The following is a 23,981-nucleotide window of genomic DNA, read 5'->3' as shown; positions in this document are numbered from 1 at the left end:
TGAAATAATACAAGGTAACCTGCAAAGATAATTTTGCCCCAACTAGCTTATGGCTGAAAAGATAACCAGATTGCTGCCAGTTGATTTCCATATGATTGGCAACGTACAGGTACAGGAAGAATATGAAAGTCAGAGTAGACATGCTACAAGCCTAAAACCATCCTTTTGCGGCCATAAACAACATACTCAAACAAATCAGAGTTATATACTCACAACGAGATGGCATTCCGGGCTGCTGCAGTAAGCCAACAGATATGTGAAACTAGGTTTTCTGTTATGAAAAGTTCATTACGACAATTATGACTAATTGGCAGCATTCCAAAATATTCCTCAACGTTGACACTCCATGCCACACAATACAATCGAAATTTCTAGAATAGGCAACATTTCCGAGCATCTCGGAGACAAGACCAACATCACCACTCGAATGACACTGAGGGGGAAATATACAGGGGAAGAAGCAAAAATGCTATCTTTAGGTAGTCGTTTGACGACAGACAGTTAAGTGTAGTGCACCTGTTGTAGCACTCGCTTACTCCCCCTTGTGCTCCTTATCTTTCAGAGCATTTCCTGTGATTTACGAACAATGCGTCTAACCTTTTTCTTGAAATCGTCCCTCTTTTCTCTCCAATCCTTCTGCACCAGCACCACAAATTTCAAAGCACACGTTCAGAAAGTAATAGAAACAGAATATACGTTTTTACAGTGAAGGAATGAAGTACTAGAAACTTCTAGACATGGCACAAATCAAATTGAATGACTATCAAGACCTTCAGTGGCACACATGTTTTGTGGATGTCAACGGGCAATTACTCTGCTAACTGCGATGAGATCAACACAGAGAGAAACCCCCATCCATGTTCAACAGAGAGACTCAAATTGCGGTTTTTATTTTAGGATGCAACATACAATCAAGATATCTCACTCATCTATTAGTGAAATTGAAATCTGTAAATAAGATAAATACATTTACAACATTGCATTGGAGCAGCAGAATAATTTTCCGTTCCTCTTGTAAGTCTAGACTTAATGCAGCACGTAAGAAAGGGCAAGAGAATTGCAGATAGACAACGAGTGCACTTACAGCCGCTTCAATATTTGCAGGAGACTCATCATTTGGACTAGAGAGCATCGAAATGATGCTCAGAACTATACTTTCAACCTGCAAGTTACAAGCACAAAATAATTTAGCAAGAAAATAATTGACCACAAATCTTCCAAATTAACACTGATAAGTGCGCGCCAAGCCTCCAAAATGAATTTTGGGTTATTTTGGACAAGCAATACGTGGAATCATATTCCTAACCATAAAATTCATATATTACTGCTACTTAAAGAAATCACAGGATGGATGTTCATAACTATCTGAGATTGATAGATTTCTAGTCAGCAAAAATCTGTTTTGAAAGATTGGGATTATATATCCAATAAGTTTAGGTGATTAGAACAAGAAAATGTAGAAACATGCTAGCATCATAAAATGTTTTACATTCCAGGGCATCTTCAGATCAGAGAAGACTTTGGGCTTCGCAACTATTGGCTAGTGGAACAGACACTTGATACAGATTTGCTGTGATGCATGTTTATACCGAATTGAAGAGTCTATAAGAATGTTGGACAAAACACCTGTGCCAACGAACAAAGAGAGAAAAACACTTGTATGCATTGTAAAAAAGAACCTACTGTATGCACAGGTGTCCACCGTTCGCTCGCAAGCTCATAACCGTTGGGATCTTCACCAGGTGGATGAAGGATAGAAATGCATACGCGCCCATCAGGATAAACTAAGAATTGAACATTATAAACCCTGTTAGAAAATTGATATAGCAAAATCATAGATCAATAGCAAGCTTACCATTTGGATGCCACATCTCAGAGGTAAACCTTACTGATGGGGGACTATTCGGATAATTCTGGGGGAAGGTCATTATTGCATTGAAGTAGCCTCCATCACTGCAGAAACAGAAGTTCACACATTAAATCTTACCAAGGTCCAGTGAAATATATAAAGATATTGGTTTAAAGAACAAAGAAGTTTTAAAAATGTACAATCACTTAAGCACAGAAGAAACACAGATAATAGTCAAATCAATCGACAGATAAATGTACAGAAAGCAAATCAAGAGGCACAGCTTAATCACTAGAAGCTATTAACAGTGCTGGCACAGATTGAGAATGACTCAATGATACTCTAGGAATCACCCGATACAACAGCTAAGTGCCATTCCTGTATGTGATAAGGCGATACACCACAATACGGTGTACTGGAAACACAATGTAGCATTTAGCATTAAAACAAATAGAAAAATTGAGCTATATGGCATTGGCATGAGGTAGTGCGCATATGATATGGTCTGTGCGCTTTCTATGCTTCATCAGCCGCTTGACCTCCATGGATGTGACTGCTGCCAGTGGCTCTTCCGCATCACAGGAAGAGCATCAACAGAGGAAGGAGGCAATGAGTTTGCCACAATTCCTCATTCCAACTGAGGAACGAGGGCATGATGGTGAAAAGCAGATGGGGTGTTGAGTTGTCAACGTTGGAGAGAGAGGGGAAGAGAAATCAAGAGGAGCAGAGGAACTTGATAGGAAGAACAGAACTGGTGCTATTGTATGCACAATGGATTACAAGAGAAGGGACTAGGCCAAAAAAGCACACTGCCGTTTTATTGGGTGAGCTAAAAAGGACAATAATCTAATATTGGAAGACAAATTGATGGACCAAACAGACCCATATGCTTCATCCTATCATTTTTTTTTTCATTTGCATTATGGATCTTTTGTTGCTACTTGTTTGCAGCATGTCACATGACATGACTGCCATAGATACCCCGTATCTGTAATACTTAAGCAATACTAATCTGTTACCAAAAACCAGAGTGTCAAAAGGAAGATCTCGTTCTAGTAGATAAGAAAAACAGGAAATATATACTTAGATAACATGGTATACGTAATACACTGCTTTGGAATATAGGTTTCCGGTGAACCCTTGTTGAGTGCCGGCAGATTTGAAGTCAAAATGTGTTTCTCTTCCCTTTTCCAATGCAAAATAGCAGCCAAATGATTCTTAAGAATTTCCATCAAACCATATCACAAAATGCATGTAACTCCAATATTAACAAGTGTATTATTTAAATCATTGTCACTTTAACCATATGCCAGATGATCTAGCAATATTAATTGATTAAGGTTAAGGTCACCCAGTTATTAATTGATTAAGGTAAATAATCGATATGCCAGATGATCTAGCTATATGATAGGCGCACCCAGTTATTAATCGATTAAGGCCACCTCATACGAACGCTAAAATAATTGTGTATCAATCCAAAACCAAGCAAACCAGTATCATGAAAACAGCTGGTTATACTACGTTCACCTGTTTTATTAAATCAAGTTGTGCGTGTACATTTGCCAGGGCAAAATATAATCCCCACTAAAAGAAGGGGTAGGGATAGTTGGCATTTAAACGTGCGCCAAACTTTCCAGACAGGAACATGATGGATATGAACTCAGATGAATATGAAGCTCCCCATCCTACAAATCTTGTACATCCACTAAACCAATTGTTTCTATCGATCCAGCAATACCCACATACTTAAAAGGAGCTATTAATCCAATTCAGCCCTTTTTTATCCCCGTTGAATATTGAAACAAGATACTGGCCTCTACCTTACTCCCAAGTCTCAGCTCCCTATAACTAATATATCTTATTATCAATTGTAGAACCACAAACACAGAAAGGCTTCGTGCATGTCTCCAAGGCGCATAACTGAACAGGCAATTCCATATATCAACACCGAGATACATAGGTAATGCAAATTCGTTGAGCTACACCCTCCAGATCAACACGGCAATATGGAATTCAGACAGTTTTCACAACAATTCATAAGCACTGTACATCAATATCTACCAGGTGGAATTGCCATGGTGTAAACGCAAAACAAACATAATCAAAACACGGCGACGAATAGGCGTAAACCAATCGATCTACAAACCAGCAATCGCGCAGCGATTAGAGGGGGGGTGTGGGAATTGAACTTACTACAGGGTATCGGGCGGGCCGATGATGGTGACCTGCCACTCGAACACGTTGCTATCGTCCACAAGCCCCGCCGAGAACCCATCCACGGGGTTCTTCGCGAGATCTGCAACGATCCCGCAAAAAGGCGGGCCAAGATCAAGAACCGATCGCCGACGAATCGGGACCAAAAAAAAAAAAGGAGATTAGACGAGATAAGATTGCACGGGGGGCCGTTCCGATCCGTACCTTTGAGCTGCTTCTGGAGCAGGAGGCTCGCCTGGCTCGCGGCGGTCGCCATGGGAAGCAGAGCTCGATCGGATCGGAGTTAGGGTTTTGGCGATTGGGGGGGGTGGGTCGTCGCCCTTCCTCGGGACGAGCTTTATTTGTGGAGGCGTGGAGAGTTCGCAGGTGCAAGGGATGTGTGGTCTGGTAGATGAGAGGATGTTTATACAGGCTGGATTGTGTTTTTTTTTTACCAGCTTTGATGAGTAATTTTGGGTTTGAAAGTAATTTCCAGGGTAGTAATAAGTGAAAATTCCAGTAGAACTCAGATTTATTTTTAACCACGTGGATATGTTCCATAGAATCCTTTGTCAAGTTGGATATGTGTATTGTGTATATGGTTTGATGAAAAAGTTTGTTATATCAGGACTTGGGTAATCGATGGTACATATGATGATGGTGTGTTTGGTTTAATGTGTTGGTAAATCTGGGGTGTTGCAGTTATACTTTTTTGTTATCGTCGGGTTGCTGATCTAATCTACCAAAGGAACATGTATGATGTTTGATGCTTGTTGTATTCGTTTACATGCATCAGATGAATATGATTGGACTTCCCAAAGATTTTTTTTAAAAATTTTGGAAGGGTAGTTTTGTGTATCTCTTCCTCATAATAGCATGGTACAATTATTTAATACTACCATGTTTCATATTATAAAGAGTTTTGACTTTTTCCTAATTAAACATTTTGAGTTTAACCAAGTTTAAAAAATTAGCAACATCTATCACACCAAATTAGTTACATTAAAATTAACATTTAATATATTTTGATAATATGTTTATTTGTGTCAAAAATGTTTATATATTTTTCTATAAACTTGATCAAACTTAAAAAGGTCAAAACAAATTATAATAGACACAACTACACCGAGAGTGCTAGCTAGATAGTGCTAAAGAGAGACACCCTTCTTTCCAAAAGAAGCTACTAGTACACTCAATATCTATGTATTTTTTTTCTTTTTAGAGAAGTTTCTCTTAAAATACTTATCCGATTTATAATCCGATTATACCGTTGTGTTCGTTGCAATTAAATCTTTACAACAAGATCTTACATAATTATATTCTGATAAAAATATATATATATGTTGTAAGTTACTTTTAATATATATGTAAGTTACTTTTGTCATATTCATAAATTACTTTTAGATTTAAGCTCTTTAATAACTTATATATTCGTATTATTTTTAAGATCTATTTGCATCATTATACTCTACATAAAATATGTGACAATGCAAGATCCATATTTGATATATATTCAAATATTTTATTAATTTAAAAGTAATGTATTTAAATTACAGAAGTAACTTAGCTATACAATAGAAGTAACTTAGCTATGCAATAGAAATAAGTTTATGTAGTAGAAGTAATTATATGTAACAGAAGTAACTTAGTTATGTAATAGAAGTACTTCTAACTCTCTGTAGTAGAAATAATAATTTACATAAATCATAAAAGTAACTTAGCATAAAATTCAAGTAAATTGTTACAACATTAGAAGTAAATTCGTTGTAAGAAAGAAAATATGGTCTATCGAAAAAATAAATTTAAAGTCCACAAATTATAGAATTGACTAAAAACAATAATACAAATAATCAATTTAGAGCATTATGAATGTATAAGAAGTAACTTAGTCAAATCTAAAAGTAATTTATATATATGATAAAAGTAACTTACGTATATAATAAAAGTAATTTACAAACATAAATATTTTTTCGTCACAATATAATCATGTAAGATCTTGTTGTAAAGATTTAATTGTAACTAACACAATGGTGTAATCGGATTGTATATCGGATAAGTAATTTTGGAGAAAATTTTATAAGAAGGGTAAAAAGAAATGCATGTCTATATAGATGTCTAGGCGTTTGTCTGTTGTCTCCCATATAGATGTGTAGGCTTTCTCTGTTGTGTAGGCTTTCTATACTGTCTCCTGTTAAGACTAAACAGAGAGGCCTCTCTGTTTAGATTTTACCAATTATAATATGAAACGGAAGGAGTAAAATAATAGTATGTCATGTTTTACTATAATTGGTCAAGATGGTGTTAGGTAGATAAACTTCCTGAGTTAGTAAAACTTTTCTATGCATAACATTTTATGCATGTTTAATTAGGATGCGTTCTTTCCAAAGGGTTCGGAACACTTTTCCCCTTCATTCAAAACTAAGTGTTGAATTAACACATGATTAATTAAGCATTAGTTTAGAAACACTTGAATAATATGTTTCTTAAAGAAACTTTCGTAAATATTTTGCAAAAAAACACATTGTTTAGTATTTTATAAAACATGTGTGTGGAATATGAGAGAGCACATGTGGGAGAGGGGAGAAGAGAGCATCCAAGCACAATCTCCTAGATGCAATAGTGAGGTGGAGGAGAAAAGATATGAGAGAGACAAGGAACCACCCCTCATGTAAAATGTGGCATCTACACAAATTTCAAAACAAAATGAGAGAGTGGAAGAGTAGATTGTGCAAAACAAGTATTGGGGCTAGTGTATTAGAGTTAGTAAAGATGTAATGTGTTGTACATGTTACCTCTACATTTATGAGTTAATGGTATGGTTAAAATTAGAGGTAGCACCCACCTCTCTTAGAGCAAGTACAATAAGGTGACGTAAGCTAGCTCTGTAAGTTGCCACATCACTTTTGTGCTTATGTAGAGGAGAAAGAAGAAAAGCGGGCTACAGCTTTACAACCAGCTGCAACACAAGATCTAATAAACTATGTGAGAGAGATGGGTGGATTGGGTATTAATGATGCAATATATATCTTCAGCTAACTATTGTATGGGTAGGCTATTACATTGGCTACAGGTGATGTTTCAATCGTTAGAACTAGTAGTTTGCTATAATATTAAACTTGTTCTTAGATTGTCAACTTACAACATTTCATACATAGATGGGGGATAAAGTTGTACTTCTATGATAAAATCATCCTTTATCGTAGCAATGGGACAATTTTGACCAAATAATTATGGTTTTATGGAATTTACTAATGTTGATGAAGTGGAAACTAGGGTCCCCACCACCGGTTGCTTGGGGCGTGCAGTGACACGTCATCAGATCGGACGGGCCACACTGTTGTTAATCAGCTTTGGCCAACGTTTGAGATGCATTCATGAAGGAGTGAGGCAAGAGCCTATACCCACCCTCAGAGTGGGGGTAAGGTCGGGTCCATCTTTATGGCCGTGGGACAAGACCCGAGCACAGGGCCTTGCACATAGGCATACTTGCGGGTAGCATGTTGGAGCCCGAGCTCAAGACATGATTGCCACCTGCTTTCAGGCTCAGCTCCCGCGGGCTACTTTAAGTGGCAACAATGCATTAACTATGACAAGACACAATATGTTGTTTGTTGTCATTGACAAAGCACACCTTACATTAAAATGTGAGGCGACGTATATCTACCCAGCGTATGGCTGGGGCTACAAGACAGTGCATGAATTTCTGTCTCGCTTGCCATCATCACCCCTACGGTGGATTACCTTGCCGCCCGGTCAGGTCCACGGCCTCTCTACACATTCTTTCACCAAGGGCTGACAGGCAGACCCTGCATGTGTTAGTAGCTCTCCAAGCTTCTACTTCAAGCCTCACATGCGTGCAGCAGGATAAGAAGGCCTCCTTGCTAGCTAGCCCGAGGGGGGCACCAAGACCCTCTGTCAAAATCCCTCTCTAGGAGATCTAATGCCATCGCGAAATCTCTCTCTTCAAAACCCAAATCAAAGTGTTGATCATTCAAAACGGCGACGAGCCAACCCCATACCCATCCTCCTTACTCCATAACTCTCCCCTATTGTTTCCGCCACTAGACCTATGACGCATTCACGATGGGTGATGGAGCTCTAGGCAATATGACTAGGTTGCGGGCAAAGCGTGGCTTGAGGCAACGTGAGCGGATGCGGAGCACCAGACGACGTCTATCTCTCTTTCTTCGTCCACAGCATCCTCGATGAGCTCTCCACAAACGATACAGAGCTAGGTGAGCTCCGCCTTGACTCGAGCTAGGCTTTGGTCAAGTGAGGTTGTAGTGACCTCAATTTCTTCCTCCTCTTACTTTATCCCTGTCTCATCCTGAGCTTGAGATGTCATCGACTACTTGAGTATGTACAAGTCAGGTAAAAGACGCATGATAATAATGGTGGTTGGTTCAACAAGGGAGGTGGCAACAAGTGTGTAGCTAATCATGGAGGGCTTGAGGTAGCCGATGAGCCATTGAAGGGTACAGAAACAAACTACAGGGGGAGGGGAAGGGTTGAAAATGAGGGTTAATTCGTATTTTTGCATAAGTTGAGGGGGTGGGGGGTAAGTTGGACTTCCAAAATGATCTTTAGAGTATATTTGATTTCATACAAATCAGCCCTGTCAAGTGTCCATTTCTTTTATAGTAAATATGTTGTGATACTCCGTATCCTCCCAACGCCAAATAAAATTGAGTGGAGGAAGAAAGTTTTTTAAGTATGGTTTCTTGTTATTGTAAATAAATACCTTTTGTACGGTAATATGTAAGAAAGTTTTCACCGTAGCAAAAGTTTAAATATGGAAGAACATATGATTATATTTTGATGAGGTTTTTTATAACTTAGATAGCGTCCTTTTGTTATTGAGAATACAATGTAGTAATAAACCAAACATAGCATGGTTTTGACAATTTTAAATTGCTTAACATATAAACACATATATAATCACGCGAGAAATGTTAACAGCATGTTCACTTTATTGCTACTTGAAATTAAACATAATCTTACCAATATCATTTCATAAAAAAGGTACCTCCGAAACTTTTCTAACATAAAAACACTACTAAATTTTAAAGAGGCACTAAACTAAGTACATTCAACGCCACCAATATTTGATAACCTTGTGTCGGTGATATGGGCCCGGGGGTACTCACGGTAGAGGGAAATAACCTTACCATCTGGCCACGTGGCCGTGCGGCCTGCCTTTTCCCCACCCCCTTGGGAGGAGGTTAGGTAGTTATGAGATGGCCAGGGGGCCTCGGGGTGCCACGTCACACCCCTCAGGCCCGTGAGGCATGCTGCCCCGAGGCCCTCACCCGACCACCACGTGGCGGGGTGAGTGGGCGGAGCAGGAGGCGCTGTCCAGCGTCATAAATGAGCGGCGTCCCAACCGTCCCTCGCCGCATTTAATGCAGTGTGGGCGGACGCGTGGCGCCGCTTGATTGACGCATGTCAATCGACCTTTACCGGGCTGCGACCGGTATCGGTCTGCGACTGGTCGCAGGCGGATAGGACGGGCGGCAGTGCCCCCACGTCCTGCCCTATATCAGGCGGAGTGGGGGCCGCAGGTATGCCCCGTCCCATCGGCACACTGCCAAGTGTGCCCCCTGTATATGATGAGTCCACCAAAGTCTCCATACATTTAAGAGGGAATGACAGGGATGTCCCCCATGTCAGGTGGAGGACAGCGTTGGGCCCCACCTGGGGGCGGACAAGCACTTTGCTTCCAGTTGAAGGCACGGATAGTGATCTGACTCAGGCTATGCGGGCCCCCCTCCCATGGAGGGGTAGGTATGAACGGTACATGTGGTATCCCCTTGAACTGTAAAAGGAGGACCTTACCCACCGAGAAAAGGTACGACTCTTGATAGCTTGAGCTCGAGAGAAAGCACAGCTAGGGTTTCCCAGGAGCTCAAGATCCCTTGTAAGAACTCCACCATAATTCCACACACAGGAGTAGGGTGTTACGTCTCCTGGCAGCCCAAACCTGTATAATCCCTCGTCTCTCACACAGATTCGCAAGCGATCAAGTAGCCAGACCCTAAGCGGAGATACGCTCTTGATCATCGCGCCTTATCCCCCGGCCGAACTCACAAAGGGGGGGTCTCACGACCTCCCGCTAGAGAGGATCACTCCTCGACACCTTGGTTTTGACAATAAGAAGCATGTTCACTTTATTACCATTTTCAACCCTATCAAATTTTGATTAGGTAACAAACTAAATATGATTTGATCAATCGCATACTATCAAAAATTGTTAGTTCCGGAATTTTCCTCTCATAAAAAGCTATCAAATTTTAGAAACACATCAAACTAAAATATAACAATATCAAAATTTAGCAGCGCTAAAATTTATCAAATTTGATATTGTCAAAATCCAAGCATAAAACAGGCGAGAAAGCTACGGTGTACTGAACAGTTCCATTGGACGAATCGATCTTGTGCATCTGTGCAGCTGTTTTCGCGGTACAGGGTGCAACAAAAGCCCATGACGGCCCACACCTGCCTCTCTCCGCTCCAAACACCGAAACAAGGGGGTGGGTGCAATGGGCCGGCGCTCGAAGACCGCGAACTCTTTCCAACAGCCCAGCGCATTAGCCCCTCCTCCTACTCTCTCTACCTTCGTTTTAACATGCGACTTTCTTTCTGTGGACGACGGCATCAACGACGGGAGCAGGAGCGGGGGCTGAAGCACGGTGCGTGGGCTCCTAGAGTGGCGACGGCCTCTCCGGCGAGCTTCCTCTGGCGAACTCCCTCCGCTCCTTCTATGGCAAAATCCAAACAAGAGTCAGTTTCGACTCCAATCTTCTCCCACCACCACCTCCTGACCGTGCCACCACCCGGCCTTGTCGGCACTGAAAGGCGTCAACGTATCAGCGCCGGCCCGCTCGGTCGGTCTCCTCCTCCTCTATTTCATTTAGCTTTGCCCCCGCCACCAACACCGGCCCACGGCCCATGGCCGACCCCGCGACTTTGGCGCCGCCATCGCTATCTCGCCGCTGTTCTTTTTTCATGACCTTCGGTGCCATCCCTCTAAACTCGATGCACCTCCCTGGCTCTATCTCCCTTTACCTCCGAAATCCTAACCCTACCCATAATCTCTAGTGAGTCTTGTCTTTATTTATGGCCTCTTTGAATCGCAGGATTGATAAAACGTAGGATTTTGATAGGAATGTAAGTGTAAGACACATGATTGTAAAATAGAGGAAAAACATAGGAATGACCGTTTGATTGAACCGCAGAAAAAACACAGGAATTAGATGAGAGAGATAGACTCAAAGTTACTAAGAGATTGAAGCTCAGACTCAAAGTTACTAAGAGATTGAAGCTCTTGCTAAATTTCCTCCAAAATCTCTATAGGATTGGCCATTCCATAGGAATTTCAAAGGATTTAATAGGATTCAATCCTTTGTTTCAAAAAACTTCATAGAAAATTTTTCTATAGAATTAAAATTCTCCAAAATTCCTATGTTTTTTCTCAATTCAAAGGAGCCATTAGGATGGAATTTGGAAAGTGTTCGCGAGAAATCAAGCGGTCGCACGTTAGCGAATTAGGATTTCCGGAAACAAAGGACCGCCTATCCATCGTCACGAGCACAGTGTAGAACCTCCCAGACCTCAAGAGACCGTTCAAAAAGCGCGCGCCCAAGCGGGGCCCACCAACGCGTCCCCACCGTGTCGCCTCCTGATTGGTTGTCCCCTCTTCCTTTCACGCGAACCGGCACCCTCCCGACCCTTCCAGAACCCCCAATCCGACGGCCAGGATCGCCCGCGCGCGAACGTTCTAGACCCCCGCCACCTCCGCCATAAAACCTCTGCCCCTCCCCTCTCCCCCCGCTTCGTCTCGTTCGAGAAATCAGAAAGAGAGAGAAATTCCCACGCAGCAGCAAGCAATCCAATCCGAGAGCGCGCGTTTGCGATTATTCGCTTTCGATTCCGCGAGGTTTTTGGAGAGGGAGGAGGAGGAGGAGATGGCGAAGGGGGAAGGGCCGGCGATCGGGATCGACCTGGGGACGACCTACTCGTGCGTGGGCGTGTGGCAGCACGACCGCGTGGAGATCATCGCCAACGACCAGGGGAACCGGACCACGCCGTCGTACGTCGCCTTCACCGACACCGAGCGGCTCATCGGCGACGCCGCCAAGAACCAGGTCGCCATGAACCCAACCAACACCGTCTTCGGTACGTTACCCTGCATCCTCCCTCCCTCCCTCTCCCTGCTTCCACTTTTGCTTGCGCCGGTTGTGACTGTGAACGCGATCTGCACCGTGGTTTTTTAGTTTTGGATGTGTAAAAGAGTGTACTAGATCGATGAGAATATGATGCCCTGTTCTAGTGTCCTCTGGTAATTATGTTTCTGTCCTCTGTAATCTGTATGGGTTGGAGTAGCTATGGAATCAGTTCTGCAACTCCGTGGTTTCTTCTTCTGAATAGATGTGTTAGGAGAGGTTCTGCGATTTGTTCACGCGTAGCTAAAAGTTGAGCATATGTTACAGATCAATTTTACTTGCTTACTGCTCGTGCCAATTCCCAAAGGAGTTAATATGTCAATTTTGCTTTGGTTCATTGTGCACAGGCATGTTGTTAGGTCCACTGGAATAGTATATGAACAGTTTCTCGACCAAATCGAAATCGTGCTTTTTATTTAGTGAAGATTTGGGTCTCACTGCTGTGTAGAATTTTGATGAATGCCACTAAAATAGATGGAGATTATGTTTGCTTCTTGGATTTACTTTAGTAGATTAGATTTGGAATTTTCTGCTGAATCAATGGACCAATCGAACTCATTGGAGATTATGTTTTCTTTTATATATTTAGTGAAGATTGAGTCTCACTGCTGTAGTGCTGTGTGGAATTTTGATAATAAATGCTAGTTGAACAGTTGGACCATTGTATTTGCTTTGTTGATTTGAAATTTTCTGCTGAATCGATGGAGCAATCGAACTCACTGGTGTTGCGATTTTTCTCAATCTCAAACGCAGATGCGAAGCGGTTGATTGGTAGGAGGTTCTCCGACCCGTCCGTGCAGAGTGACATGAAGCTATGGCCGTTCAAGGTGGTGCCTGGCCCCGGCGACAAGCCGATGATCGTCGTCCAGTACAAGGGCGAGGAGAAGCAGTTCGCCGCGGAGGAGATCTCGTCCATGGTGCTGATCAAGATGAGGGAGATCGCGGAGGCCTACCTCGGCTCGTCCATCAAGAACGCCGTGGTCACCGTCCCGGCCTACTTCAACGACTCGCAGAGGCAGGCCACCAAGGACGCCGGCGTCATCGCCGGGCTCAACGTGATGCGCATCATCAACGAGCCCACCGCCGCCGCCATCGCGTACGGCCTCGACAAGAAGGCGACGAGCAGCGGCGAGAAGAACGTGCTCATCTTTGACCTCGGCGGCGGCACGTTCGACGTGTCGCTGCTCACCATCGAGGAGGGCATCTTCGAGGTCAAGGCCACCGCCGGCGACACCCACCTCGGCGGCGAGGACTTCGACAACCGCATGGTGAACCACTTCGTGCAGGAGTTCAAGCGCAAGAACAAGAAGGACATCAGCGGCAACCCGCGCGCGCTGCGGCGGCTCAGGACGGCGTGCGAGCGCGCCAAGCGCACGCTGTCGTCGACGGCGCAGACCACCATTGAGATCGACTCGCTGTACGAGGGCATCGACTTCTACACGACGATCACCAGGGCGCGGTTCGAGGAGCTCAACATGGACCTGTTCCGCAAGTGCATGGAGCCCGTGGAGAAGTGCCTCCGCGACGCCAAGATGGACAAGAGCAGCGTGCACGACGTCGTGCTCGTCGGCGGCTCCACCCGCATTCCCAAGGTGCAGCAGCTGCTCCAGGACTTCTTCAACGGCAAGGAGCTCTGCAAGAGCATCAACCCCGACGAGGCCGTGGCGTACGGCGCCGCCGTCCAGGCCGCCATCCTGAGCGGCGAGGGCAACGAGAAGGTGCAGGACCTGCTCCTGCTCGACGTCACCCCGCTGTCCCTCGGCCTCGAGACCGCCGGCGGCGTCATGACCGTGCTCATCCCGAGGAACACCACCATCCCGACCAAGAAGGAGCAGGTCTTCTCCACCTACTCCGACAACCAGCCCGGCGTCCTGATCCAGGTGTACGAGGGCGAGCGCGCCAGGACCAAGGACAACAACCTCCTCGGCAAGTTCGAGCTCTCCGGCATCCCACCGGCGCCGCGCGGCGTGCCCCAGATCAACGTCTGCTTCGACATCGACGCCAACGGCATCCTGAACGTGTCCGCGGAGGACAAGACGACGGGGCAGAAGAACAAGATCACCATCACCAACGACAAGGGGCGGCTGAGCAAGGAGGAGATCGAGAAGATGGTGCAGGAGGCGGAGAAGTACAAGGCCGAGGACGAGGAGCACAAGAAGAAGGTGGACGCCAAGAACGCCCTCGAGAACTACGCCTACAACATGCGCAACACCATCAAGGACGAGAAGATCGCCTCCAAGCTCGCCGCCGACGACAAGAAGAGGATCGAGGACGCCATCGATGGCGCCATCAGCTGGCTCGACACCAACCAGCTCGCCGAGGCCGACGAGTTCGAGGACAAGATGAAGGAGCTGGAGGGCATCTGCAACCCGATCATCGCCAAGATGTACCAGGGCGCCGGCGCCGACATGGCCGGAGGCATGGACGAGGACGCGCCGGCGGGCGGCAGCGGCGCAGGCCCCAAGATCGAGGAGGTCGACTAAACTGCTCCATGGTTGCCGCTCACGATGTTCTTTCTGCCATCGTCTCTTTTGGATGTGGCTTGCTCTGTCGTATCGTCGTTGCTTCTGGTAGAAATTAAGTGAGTTGTGGGGGAGGAACGCTGTGGTTTACCTGTGGTTTGGAACTTTCATCTGAACAGCTTTTGGATATGGCGATGCATTCTTAGTTAATTATTGTGAGTAACTCTGTTTTGCTCCGTTCTTTCTTTTTTTATCTGTGCAATGCTCGACTCTCGGCCAAACGGGTCTCTCCTTCGACAGCTTTGATCTCGCTATAAGAGCAATCAGATATTTTATGTTGCCCAGTCGTTCGTAAGTTTTGCAAATGTTAATTTACTTAAAGCCAGTGTAAATTTTGCAAATGGCCGAGTTTAGTTCTAAAATTTTTCTTCGAACTTTCAACTTTTTCATCACATTAAAACTTTCCTACACATAAACTTTTAACTTTTCTGTCACATCATTTCAATTTTAATCAAACTTCTAATTTTACTTTTCTGTCACATCATTTCAATTTTAATCAAACTTCTAATTTTAACGTGAAATATGGAATGGAGTAAGTCCTAAATGGTCAGTTTATCGAGATTGAACTCATTTTTTCATCGAGAAAATTTCAATACTACCTCCGTTCGTGAAACCTACGAGGCAAAATGTTTTGTTGAACACAAAAACATGCTTATGGAATCATTTGTGACTAACGTACCATTTATCAACGTATGAGATATTTCAGTACTGTACACTAGTTGCATTCGGGTGTCAATTATCAATTAGCTTGTGTACATTAATCGGTCAACGCGTCATATTAACAGGGTGTTAACAGGGGGTTATGTTGTTCGTTCTTATTGAAAAATTGTCTTAAAACACAAGATACCTTGTAACAATCGCAATATTGAGTTTTGCACTAGGGATACCACAAACCCTGTTTTTAAGAAATGTACACATTTCTGGTCACTCACAAACCCCCATGAACAGGCTGAATGTTATCACAGCCACCAACATTATCCGATTAAATAAGCGAATCGAGCAGGCTAAAGCCAACAAGGGACGAATGTGCACGGATACGGCCAGGCCAAATGAACAAGCAAAGCATTAAACAGCTAACTAGGGAGTACGAATGATACGTTCGAGTACCAACATTTAACTTTCTTATGACCAATACATTCGAGTATCATCACTTTCTTTTAAGATTTAAACTATGCTTACGAGGTGAGCCCATCCAAAAAAGTGTAATCGCGAAAATAAAGATTGGATCCAGCACGACGCTGCAAGCGAAATACACCCTAAGCTGCAAAATAAAGACTGGGGAGTATAGTCCCCAAGCATGTCGCCCTCAGCGCATCAGTACCAGCGGCAAAAGTAACTAATCAAGCAAATTTAAGGTGGCAAACCATGCATTGAAAGGATCAAAAACACAAGACAGGAGGTTTTTAACACAGAACTAACACCATGATGTTTAGCTGGATAATAGAGTGCCAATTCTAGTAGTAGGGTTCTACAAGAGTAAACTCAACAAGACAATATTGCCATGGACTTCATGAACTTGGAGATACTCTATTTCTTCTTCTCGGTGTGAGCGTGACCGCCACCAGACCTGCAAATCACAAAAGAAAGTTAGTTTAAATTGAAAACAAAGTACAAGGCTAAAGAAAATATAATTGTACCAATACTGTTAAAACTCATCCCCAATGTTTCATTTTCATGAATTTAAGTTTGTCAACTTTATAATACCATTATAAAATGATAAACAATGAACTGTACACATACAAAAGTGATCCTTCCTAAAACATATAGTATATCTAAGCAATAATCTGTACTGTGCCTTAACATTCATTCTTTGTTTAAGGCACACGACAGGTCCAATTATGTTACATATGATTTATTATTTCCTGCGCAATACAAGAAATTTGTACTTATAATCACAAATGAACACTACCTTTTGAAAAAACACACATACAAAGACACTAAACAATATAGAATAAATAAAACAAATGGTAGCACAGTTCTGATAATAAACTACAAACTAACAATTACAACTAAACTAGTTCAAACAATATTAATAGGCACAAATTCAATTGCAACGGAAGACAAGGTAACCAATAGAATAATAACAGGTGTTTTTATCAAGGCTGGAAGATTACACACCTCATCTTCCTGAGGACACCAGCCATCTCCTCTCTCTTCTTCTTGGCCCTCTTGTGGGTGCCAAGCTTTCTCTTTGCCACCTTCAGTGCACGCTTGTCCTTGCCAACTTTGAGAAGCTCAGTGATACGCTTCTCATAGGGAGCAAATCCAGCAACCTCCCTGATCAAGTTCCTGACAAAGGTCACCCTCTTGGTGGATTTCTGCAAATTAACATGCCAACAAGGTAAGTGCAAATGCAATAGGAAATAATGGCCAGTAAACTGCAAAGCAGATAATATAAAGCAGGATCAAATCATTGAACCAAACAACATATAATAGAAAAATAGCAACCCTAGGTTTTATGTAATGCAAACAAAAAAAATAACACAAGTGCACCTTGGATACCTCAGAGAGGAAATTCTGTTGATACAGAAGCATGACTTCACACACAGAAACATGGCAAACAATATCTTGTCAGCTGTGAGAATAACGAACTAAAACCACTATTCCCATCATTTCAATGAATATCTAGGCATACACATGTAGACTAATTGCTGAAATTAAAAAAAACTTGCTCCCCCACAAATACAAAGGCAAAGCAAGAATAGTACAAGGGGAAAAAATACAGTACCACCGCCATTTCTAAATACAAACTGGAAAAAAAGACAGAAATGAAATGCATACTAGGATTGAGAAGGTTGAGGGGTCTACTATATCAGTCAATACTAGCAGGCATCACGCCCTCTGCAGCATACATAGGATCCATGCAAAAATCTCGACCTACAACACGAATCAACGGAGAGAAACGAAGCGACGCACTAAATCCACACAGATCAAACACGGACAAGCATCACCGCCCAGCTCGTCGGGCTGAAACAGCTCGTGCCACGGGATCAGAGGCGCTTACCCCCTTGCGGTCGGACGGGCGAGGCGGCAGCTCGCGCTTGGTGACGACGTGGCCCTTGTTGATGCCCACGAAGAGCCCGGACTTCGGCTGCGACGGCGCCATCGGGGAGCCCTTTTTCCTGCACAAACAAGCAGCGGGAGAAGATCTACGTGAGCGGCGCCGAGGGAGGAGAGAGGCTAGGGTTTCAGATCGGAGGCGGAGGTGGTGGCGGCGGCGGTTGGCTTACCTTACCTGGGAGAAATGAAGCGGCGGCGACTAGGGAGGAAACCCTAGCGGAGGAGTGCTCTTATATAGGCGCGCGCCGCGTCGCGGTATCCAGGGTGATAGACGGGCTGGGCTAAATGGGCCTTTGTTGTGGGCTTGTGCAATGTGATTTCCTTGTGTTTTTCATTTTATTTTGGGATGGAATAAGTCTATATTACCTCCGTTATCTCTTCCTTCTCGTTGAATCATCTCTCTTAACCACAAAACCTGGTGTAACGCCTCTCCTATCTTCGAAAACCAATGCAAGGCAATCATGGTTGATTCGCTGAGTCAGCAGGTAAGGCCCACATGTTAGGGACTATCCTCTCTTCTAGTTTGCCCCTCAACCACGCGGTCTTCGCCTTGTCGTCGTCCTCCTTGGCCGATATGAAGTATGAGTCCAGCATACCACTATCGGCATTATATCCGAGCACGATAACCCACCCCCCTGCATGGTTGTGGAGCAACGGGTCGACACTTTGCAGATTCGGTGGTGGTGGCGACGGCCCATCGTAGGGCGGACCACATGTTGTCGTAACAGGCGGGGTGCTCCGGCGTGAGGTAGTAATTAACTAACAACACGAGGACACACCGTCAGGAGTAGAGGCAGTTGGCAAACCAGTGCTATAGTGCATCCATGGGCGAGCCGATGATGAGGTTGTCGCTATGAAGGTACAAGACAATGGGCAGTAGCTTCTTCTCGCCGCCGCAACCATCAAGGTCGGGGGAAGTAGAGGCGCACCCACGGTTTGATGCCTGGGTCGATGGGGATATCGCCTTCCCGCGACGCCCAAGGGTAGGACGTGAGTGTTCGGGAAGAGGCACTCTACGCTACTGCTTTGATAGCACCGGATAAGCGGCACGTACTTGGACGTGATCTCGTCGTTGCTCTCTCCTATATGCGCGACGCGGATGCACTTTGTGGGTTAGTGAGGAACGCATTGTAACCACGCCCTCCCTCCCGATGGGTCAATTCGTCCCCACCGAGCCCTACTCCACCAACCACCTCTCTTTGCCAATTCGGGGGCCTCTTCTCTAAGACCCATATTGCTCATCGCTCTTGTCCTTTTCGTGTTCCCACCACCGTGCCACATGTTCACGCTTGGGGTGGAAAGAGGAGGAGGAAAGAAGAGAAGTAGAAGAAGCAGATGCAGAGCTGACTGGTGGATCCCACACAACCCACCTCCTTGATTTACCCGCATAGGAAGAAGACAGAGTCCTGAAGTGTGGGCCCCACCCACTAACTTAGCGAGTCATCCGTGGTCAGCCTGCCACATAAAAAAAAAAGCGCTCCGCAAACCATCGAAGGAGTTGATTTGCACTAATTTTCAATGATAGGGGAGGTTATTTCTGGTTTTACGGTTGAAGGAGGCTATTCAAGCTTGGAGGAAGAGATGAGAGAGGCAAAATAGACTTTTTACTTTTTGGGACATTAGAGAGGTGGGCCACCTGTTGATTAGGGGAAGGGAAATATGAACTGGGCTTTCTCGTTGAGCTTTCCTCGAGCAAAGGCCTTTGTACGTCATTGATGGGCCGTCAAATCACTACGGTTCAATGTGAGGTGCTTAACTGCTTAAGGCCACATGATTGGGCGTAAAATCAAGAGAAAATCTCACGTGTACCTGAAATTTTACCCAATCTCTTTTGTGCCCTGGAGTTTTGCTTATTTTCTTATGTACCTATGAATTTTAGTTTGCATCTTTTCCATACCTGTTTCATTAGTCGATCATAAGTTGACTATTGAATTCTTATCAAAAAGTCCATTTTGCTATTGGGTATGAAGAAACATGTAAATTTATCGAGTACTGTAATTATGATTTACGACAAAAACGTAGATAAGACACTATAAATATTTATTTATTAGCTACTAAAAATTGTTTATGTAGCAAATAAATAGATTTGTCTTATAAAAAATATGCTGCAGTATCACCATCAACAAAAATATGCTTACTTATACAATTTAAAAATTAAAAAATAGTTATAATTATTTTATTTTATATCTAAAACTAAATTTTATAGTAAACAATATCTCGAACAACAAATTCATAGAAATAAGTCTCATAAAAAAAATTCTATACTCCAATAGCATATTTCATAAATTTATACATGTTTCTTCATATCAAAGAGCAAAATAGTTTTTCACTGAGAATTTAACGGTTAACTAAACGGAAGGGGTTCAAACTAAATTTAAATGGTATGTAAGGAATGAGCAAAATTCAGAAACATAAAAGGAATTGAGCAATGTATCATGGGCATACATAGAATTTTCTCTAAAATCAAACATCTATATTAGCCATATAGATTCTCAAGTTCTCAACCGACTATCTTTTTGGATTACGTGACTTGGTAGCTCGGTGGAATCAAGAAGTGAACTTAAAACATCTGTGCTGTTTCAACTATGGTTTTCCAGCGTCGGAACGTGTACTTAAACATCTGTGCTCGGTACAAAAAAAATGCTGTTTCAGGATTAGCGTCCGTTCTACCCCCAGAGAAACGGAGAGACAGACAAAAGAGCGAACAATCTGTTGCAACTCGCAAGCATCAAGTATACCACTGCACAATATGCCTATGCTTACCTGCAACTGACCAGCAATATCCTTTGGCACTACTCTTCTTGTTTACGGGCACACAGTAGTAACAGTGGTACTGATCAGTAGGCACGGACTGACTACTAGTCATCCCCATTAACACTAACCACTGTTTCCCATCACTGGTGTAGTAGTAGGCCGCTGGGTTTGAGCTGTGAACCCCTAATCATTTCGTGAGCGAGACATGGTGTACGCTAGCTGTTTATAATCCAGTAGTACAATTATTATGATGGCACCGGCTTTGGCCCTATACACCACGTGACCACCCATATGAGAAAAAAAAACACTCTCCGTTAGTAGGTTTATGTGTTCTTTACTGGCTGTCTTATTTAAAGAAAATTTATGACCGATATTTTGATTGTTATTATATGATAAAATATAAATAGTATTTTATACGTGACTTAATTTTTAAATTTTTTATAAGTTTTTTTAAAAGAATAGTCAAACGTTGGATATAGAAATACGTTAATGAATTTATTTTGAGATAGAGGGTAAACCTGCAAGGCTGCACCCCGTGCAGTCGTACTTGCCCAATTGCGATGGCTTCCCAGGATAGCTCCCAGCTAAAACTAAGCACGAGAAAGCCCAAATAAGCCGTATATCATATATGGACATGGGCGTATATACGCATGTACTTCCTCCATAAAATAAACTCAACCAGCTCTCTTAGAACAACGAATCTGTATAAAGGATTGTCTAAATTCGTTGTCGACCCCTCCTAGATTGAGTTTTTTTTTTGGATGGAGAAAGTTACGCAGGGGCGGATCCAACGTGATACCCCGGAGCACCCCTTCGATTTTTCATTATGAATGATAAACTAAGCGTCTCTAAATGGTTAGAGATTGAAGAAACTGTGTAACTGAGCCCCCTCAAAAATTGTTCCTGGATCCGCCCTGGTATGTACGTATCCATGGATGTATATGTACGTATGTTTTGACTTCTGTTTAGGGTGAATAGCTAATCTAGTCCTTGAACTTTTGTTCATGGGTCAAATTAGTCCTTGATGTTTTACATTGTTTAAACAAATCCCTTAAGATTATCATGTGGCTTAATATAGTATTTGGACCCACTTAAAACACCACATGGACATACCACATCATTCATGCATGTACAGTCAACATTTAAATATCCATCTTGCCCTTACATTTTCTACAGAAAAAAGAAAAATAACAATGGGAAAAACATGAAGAAAGCAATCATAAAACAAAAGGAAAATGCCACAGTCTTAAGTTACGAATGCAACATCGTTTTTCCAATGGCTAAATGTCTTTTTTTTTTCTTAGTTATTTTTTATTTATTTCCTATGGAGAATGTAAGGGTAAAATGGACATTTTAAATGTTGAATTTGCATGCGCAGGTGATGTGGCATGCACACGTGGCATTTTTAGTGGGTCCAAGGACTATATCAAATCACATAATAAAGTTTAGGGACTTATTTGGACAATACGAAATGTGAAGGACTAAATTGATCATTAAGTGAAAGTTCAAGGTCATATTTGGTTATTCACCCTTCTGTTTATGAGGACGCGTATCGGAGTCGCATCTTGCGTGGCGTGGCATGGCAGTGCTAATGTCAACTGCACCTCGGATCGGTTTGTAGTACGAGAAAAGCAGCCTCACAGACGTGATAGAACAGTGCTGAACAGGACACTTACTGTTGTGCAGCGAGGTGAGGACTGGACAGTGATAACTGCACCGTAGTCTTCTTGTCTGGAAAGAAATGAAGAACGAACATTACATACCCGTACACCTCAATTCAACAATCTCAACGGTCATGGAAACCTCCAGTAAAACAGATTCGAAGCTGCTTTAGAACACATGGATTTTGCTGCACTGGAGTACTCCACCGTCCTTAAAAAAAAATCAATCTAGAAGAGGATGTGATTCTTTTTGTTTAGATACATTGTCGATTCATTTTAGATGAAGGGAGTATATGATAAATTAAACTACCGCAAAAATTCTCTCAAATTCCACGTTCCAAATGAGGCCTCCTACGTGCAGCGAGGATACATATATCATGAAATAAAAGTACTAATCACCGCGAGAACTCGTTGGCAAAAGAGAAAGGTCTGAACTGCGTATACCTTCCCTTTTTTTCATTACTGATCGATGTGAAAATTCTACAAAATCTCCTCCATTCCTAACAAGTATGATTGATTTGTCAATATTAGCTCATCGGTTTAAGCTTTTCGATCGAAGAATGTATCACAATGTGATATCAAACCAGAGTTCTCCATTTTGAATATTGACCAGCGCAATTAAATAAAATAATGTACACTTACAACTTGTAAATGAAAAACAACTACAGTCCACTTACAACTTGGGAACCTCTACGTGAGGAGCGTTGAACTCCAAATGAGCTAAATGAATCGTCCGCCTTTACCCATTAGCTAGCTACTAGTAGTAACTTTTTGGGTAAAATTTCGAGATACACGGAATTCACTCAACTTGACAACTTCAATAGACACGCCACAAATTGTGTTCCATCAATTGGCATGGGGTTTTCAGGTTTCTGAACCCTGAGATCATAAACCATCAGTATTAGGGCCTTTGATTTGTAGGAAAAACATATAAATTTTGAGGATTTTAATCCTGTAGAAAAATTTTCTATGAAGGACTTTAAAGCAAAGGATTGAATCCTATTCTATCCAACGAAATTCCTATAGAATGGACAATCATCTAAAGAATATTGGAGGGAACTTAGCAAGTGCTCTAACCTTTTGAAAATTTTCCTTCTATATCTCTCATCTTATTCTTACGTTTTTCATGCGGTTCAATCAAACGGTCATTTATGTGTTTTTTTATGTATTTTGTAATTCTATGTGAAGTATTTACATTCCTATCAGAATTATACGTTTTTCTTATTCCTTTTTTTTTTCATTCCTCCTATTCAAAAGGGTCCTAAATTAGGGTTGGGCACTACCAGTCAGCCGGTGCCTGAAAGCAGAGCACATGCGAGGCTGGCAAACGCCGGCAAAGCGGAGGGGGGGGGGGGGGGGGGGGGGGGGGCACAGCACGCATATGCACTGCCCGGGCGCGAACCCTCGCAAGACTGCAAGGCTACAAGTCTTCTCGCGCCACCACGCGACATTTCACGGCGAATGGACCCAAAACATCACCAGCTCACACTGAACCAAGAAGCATCTTGTCTTCACGGATGTTAGGCAAACACATACTCGCTGGTACGTAGAGTAACATCGACTGACTATGTTAGGGCCCCCCTTGACTACTTGGAACACATTGCTTTAGGATAAGTACTGTAAATACTACCTCCCTTCCGTAATGAGTTCAATTTTAGCCCGTTTCATTTATCTAAAATAAATTCATTTTTAAAGTAATCATTGCATCGAAATTCATGGA

At 43.0% G+C, this 23,981-nt stretch overlaps 3 protein-coding genes across 4 annotated transcripts; 1 reads left to right on the top strand and 2 right to left on the bottom strand.

The window, feature by feature from the left end:
- Positions 1–253: 253 nt before the first annotated feature.
- Positions 254–4,452, bottom strand: LOC127774553 (ubiquitin-conjugating enzyme E2 7-like). The gene is made up of 6 exons (XM_052300815.1): positions 4,268–4,452; positions 4,043–4,145; positions 1,856–1,953; positions 1,684–1,784; positions 1,085–1,162; positions 254–636 (listed from the first exon to the last, which is right to left on the bottom strand). Exons 1-6 carry the CDS (start codon positions 4,317–4,319, stop codon positions 559–561), a joined length of 510 nt encoding a protein of 169 aa, XP_052156775.1. The 5' UTR covers positions 4,320–4,452; the 3' UTR covers positions 254–558.
- A 7,441-nt stretch (positions 4,453–11,893) lies between these two features.
- Positions 11,894–14,936, top strand: LOC127773224 (heat shock 70 kDa protein 4-like). Its single transcript, XM_052299250.1, has 2 exons — positions 11,894–12,217; positions 13,018–14,936. Exons 1-2 carry the CDS (start codon positions 12,007–12,009, stop codon positions 14,745–14,747), a joined length of 1,941 nt encoding a protein of 646 aa, XP_052155210.1. The 5' UTR covers positions 11,894–12,006; the 3' UTR covers positions 14,748–14,936.
- Positions 14,937–16,135: 1,199 nt separating this feature from the next.
- LOC127773226 (60S ribosomal protein L36-3-like) lies at positions 16,136–18,099 on the bottom strand. Of its 2 annotated transcripts, none has more exons than XM_052299252.1 (4): positions 18,022–18,099; positions 17,791–17,908; positions 16,905–17,104; positions 16,136–16,353 (listed from the first exon to the last, which is right to left on the bottom strand). In XM_052299252.1, exons 2-4 carry the CDS (start codon positions 17,890–17,892, stop codon positions 16,314–16,316), a joined length of 342 nt encoding a protein of 113 aa, XP_052155212.1. In that variant the 5' UTR covers positions 17,893–17,908; positions 18,022–18,099; the 3' UTR covers positions 16,136–16,313. The 2 variants fall into 2 exon arrangements, with proteins under 2 accessions (XP_052155212.1, XP_052155211.1); XM_052299251.1 differs by having other exon boundaries at positions 18,017–18,057.
- Positions 18,100–23,981: the final 5,882 nt, after the last annotated feature.

Source organism: Oryza glaberrima, chromosome 5 (assembly GCF_000147395.1).
Source record: "Oryza glaberrima chromosome 5, OglaRS2, whole genome shotgun sequence".
Classification (NCBI taxonomy): domain Eukaryota; kingdom Viridiplantae; phylum Streptophyta; class Magnoliopsida; order Poales; family Poaceae; genus Oryza; species Oryza glaberrima.
The sequence above is the reverse complement of the archived record's forward strand: the minus strand, read 5'-3'. Positions and strand labels throughout refer to the sequence as shown.

Bases quoted from the DNA above. Each gene is read 5' to 3' on its own strand.
- LOC127773226 (XM_052299252.1), bottom strand. From the start codon at position 17,892: ATGGCGCCGTCGCAGCCGAAGTCCGGGCTCTTCGTGGGCATCAACAAG. The intron at 17,105-17,790 runs GTAAGCGCCTCT...GTTAATTTGCAG, and splicing joins GCCCGTCCGACCGCAAGGGG to AAATCCACCAAGAGGGTGAC. The intron at 16,354-16,904 runs GTGTGTAATCTT...TGTGATTTGCAG, and splicing joins GGTGTCCTCAGGAAGATGAG to GTCTGGTGGCGGTCACGCTC.
- LOC127773224 (XM_052299250.1), top strand. From the start codon at position 12,007: ATGGCGAAGGGGGAAGGGCCGGCGATCGGGATCGACCTGGGGACGACC. The intron at 12,218-13,017 runs GTACGTTACCCT...TCTCAAACGCAG, and splicing joins CCCAACCAACACCGTCTTCG to ATGCGAAGCGGTTGATTGGT.
- LOC127774553 (XM_052300815.1), bottom strand. From the start codon at position 4,319: ATGGCGACCGCCGCGAGCCAGGCGAGCCTCCTGCTCCAGAAGCAGCTC. The intron at 1,954-4,042 runs GTAAGTTCAATT...CTGTTTCTGCAG, and splicing joins GGCCCGCCCGATACCCTGTA to TGATGGAGGCTACTTCAATG. The intron at 637-1,084 runs GTAAGTGCACTC...GTGCTGGTGCAG, and splicing joins CTGCAAATATTGAAGCGGCT to AAGGATTGGAGAGAAAAGAG.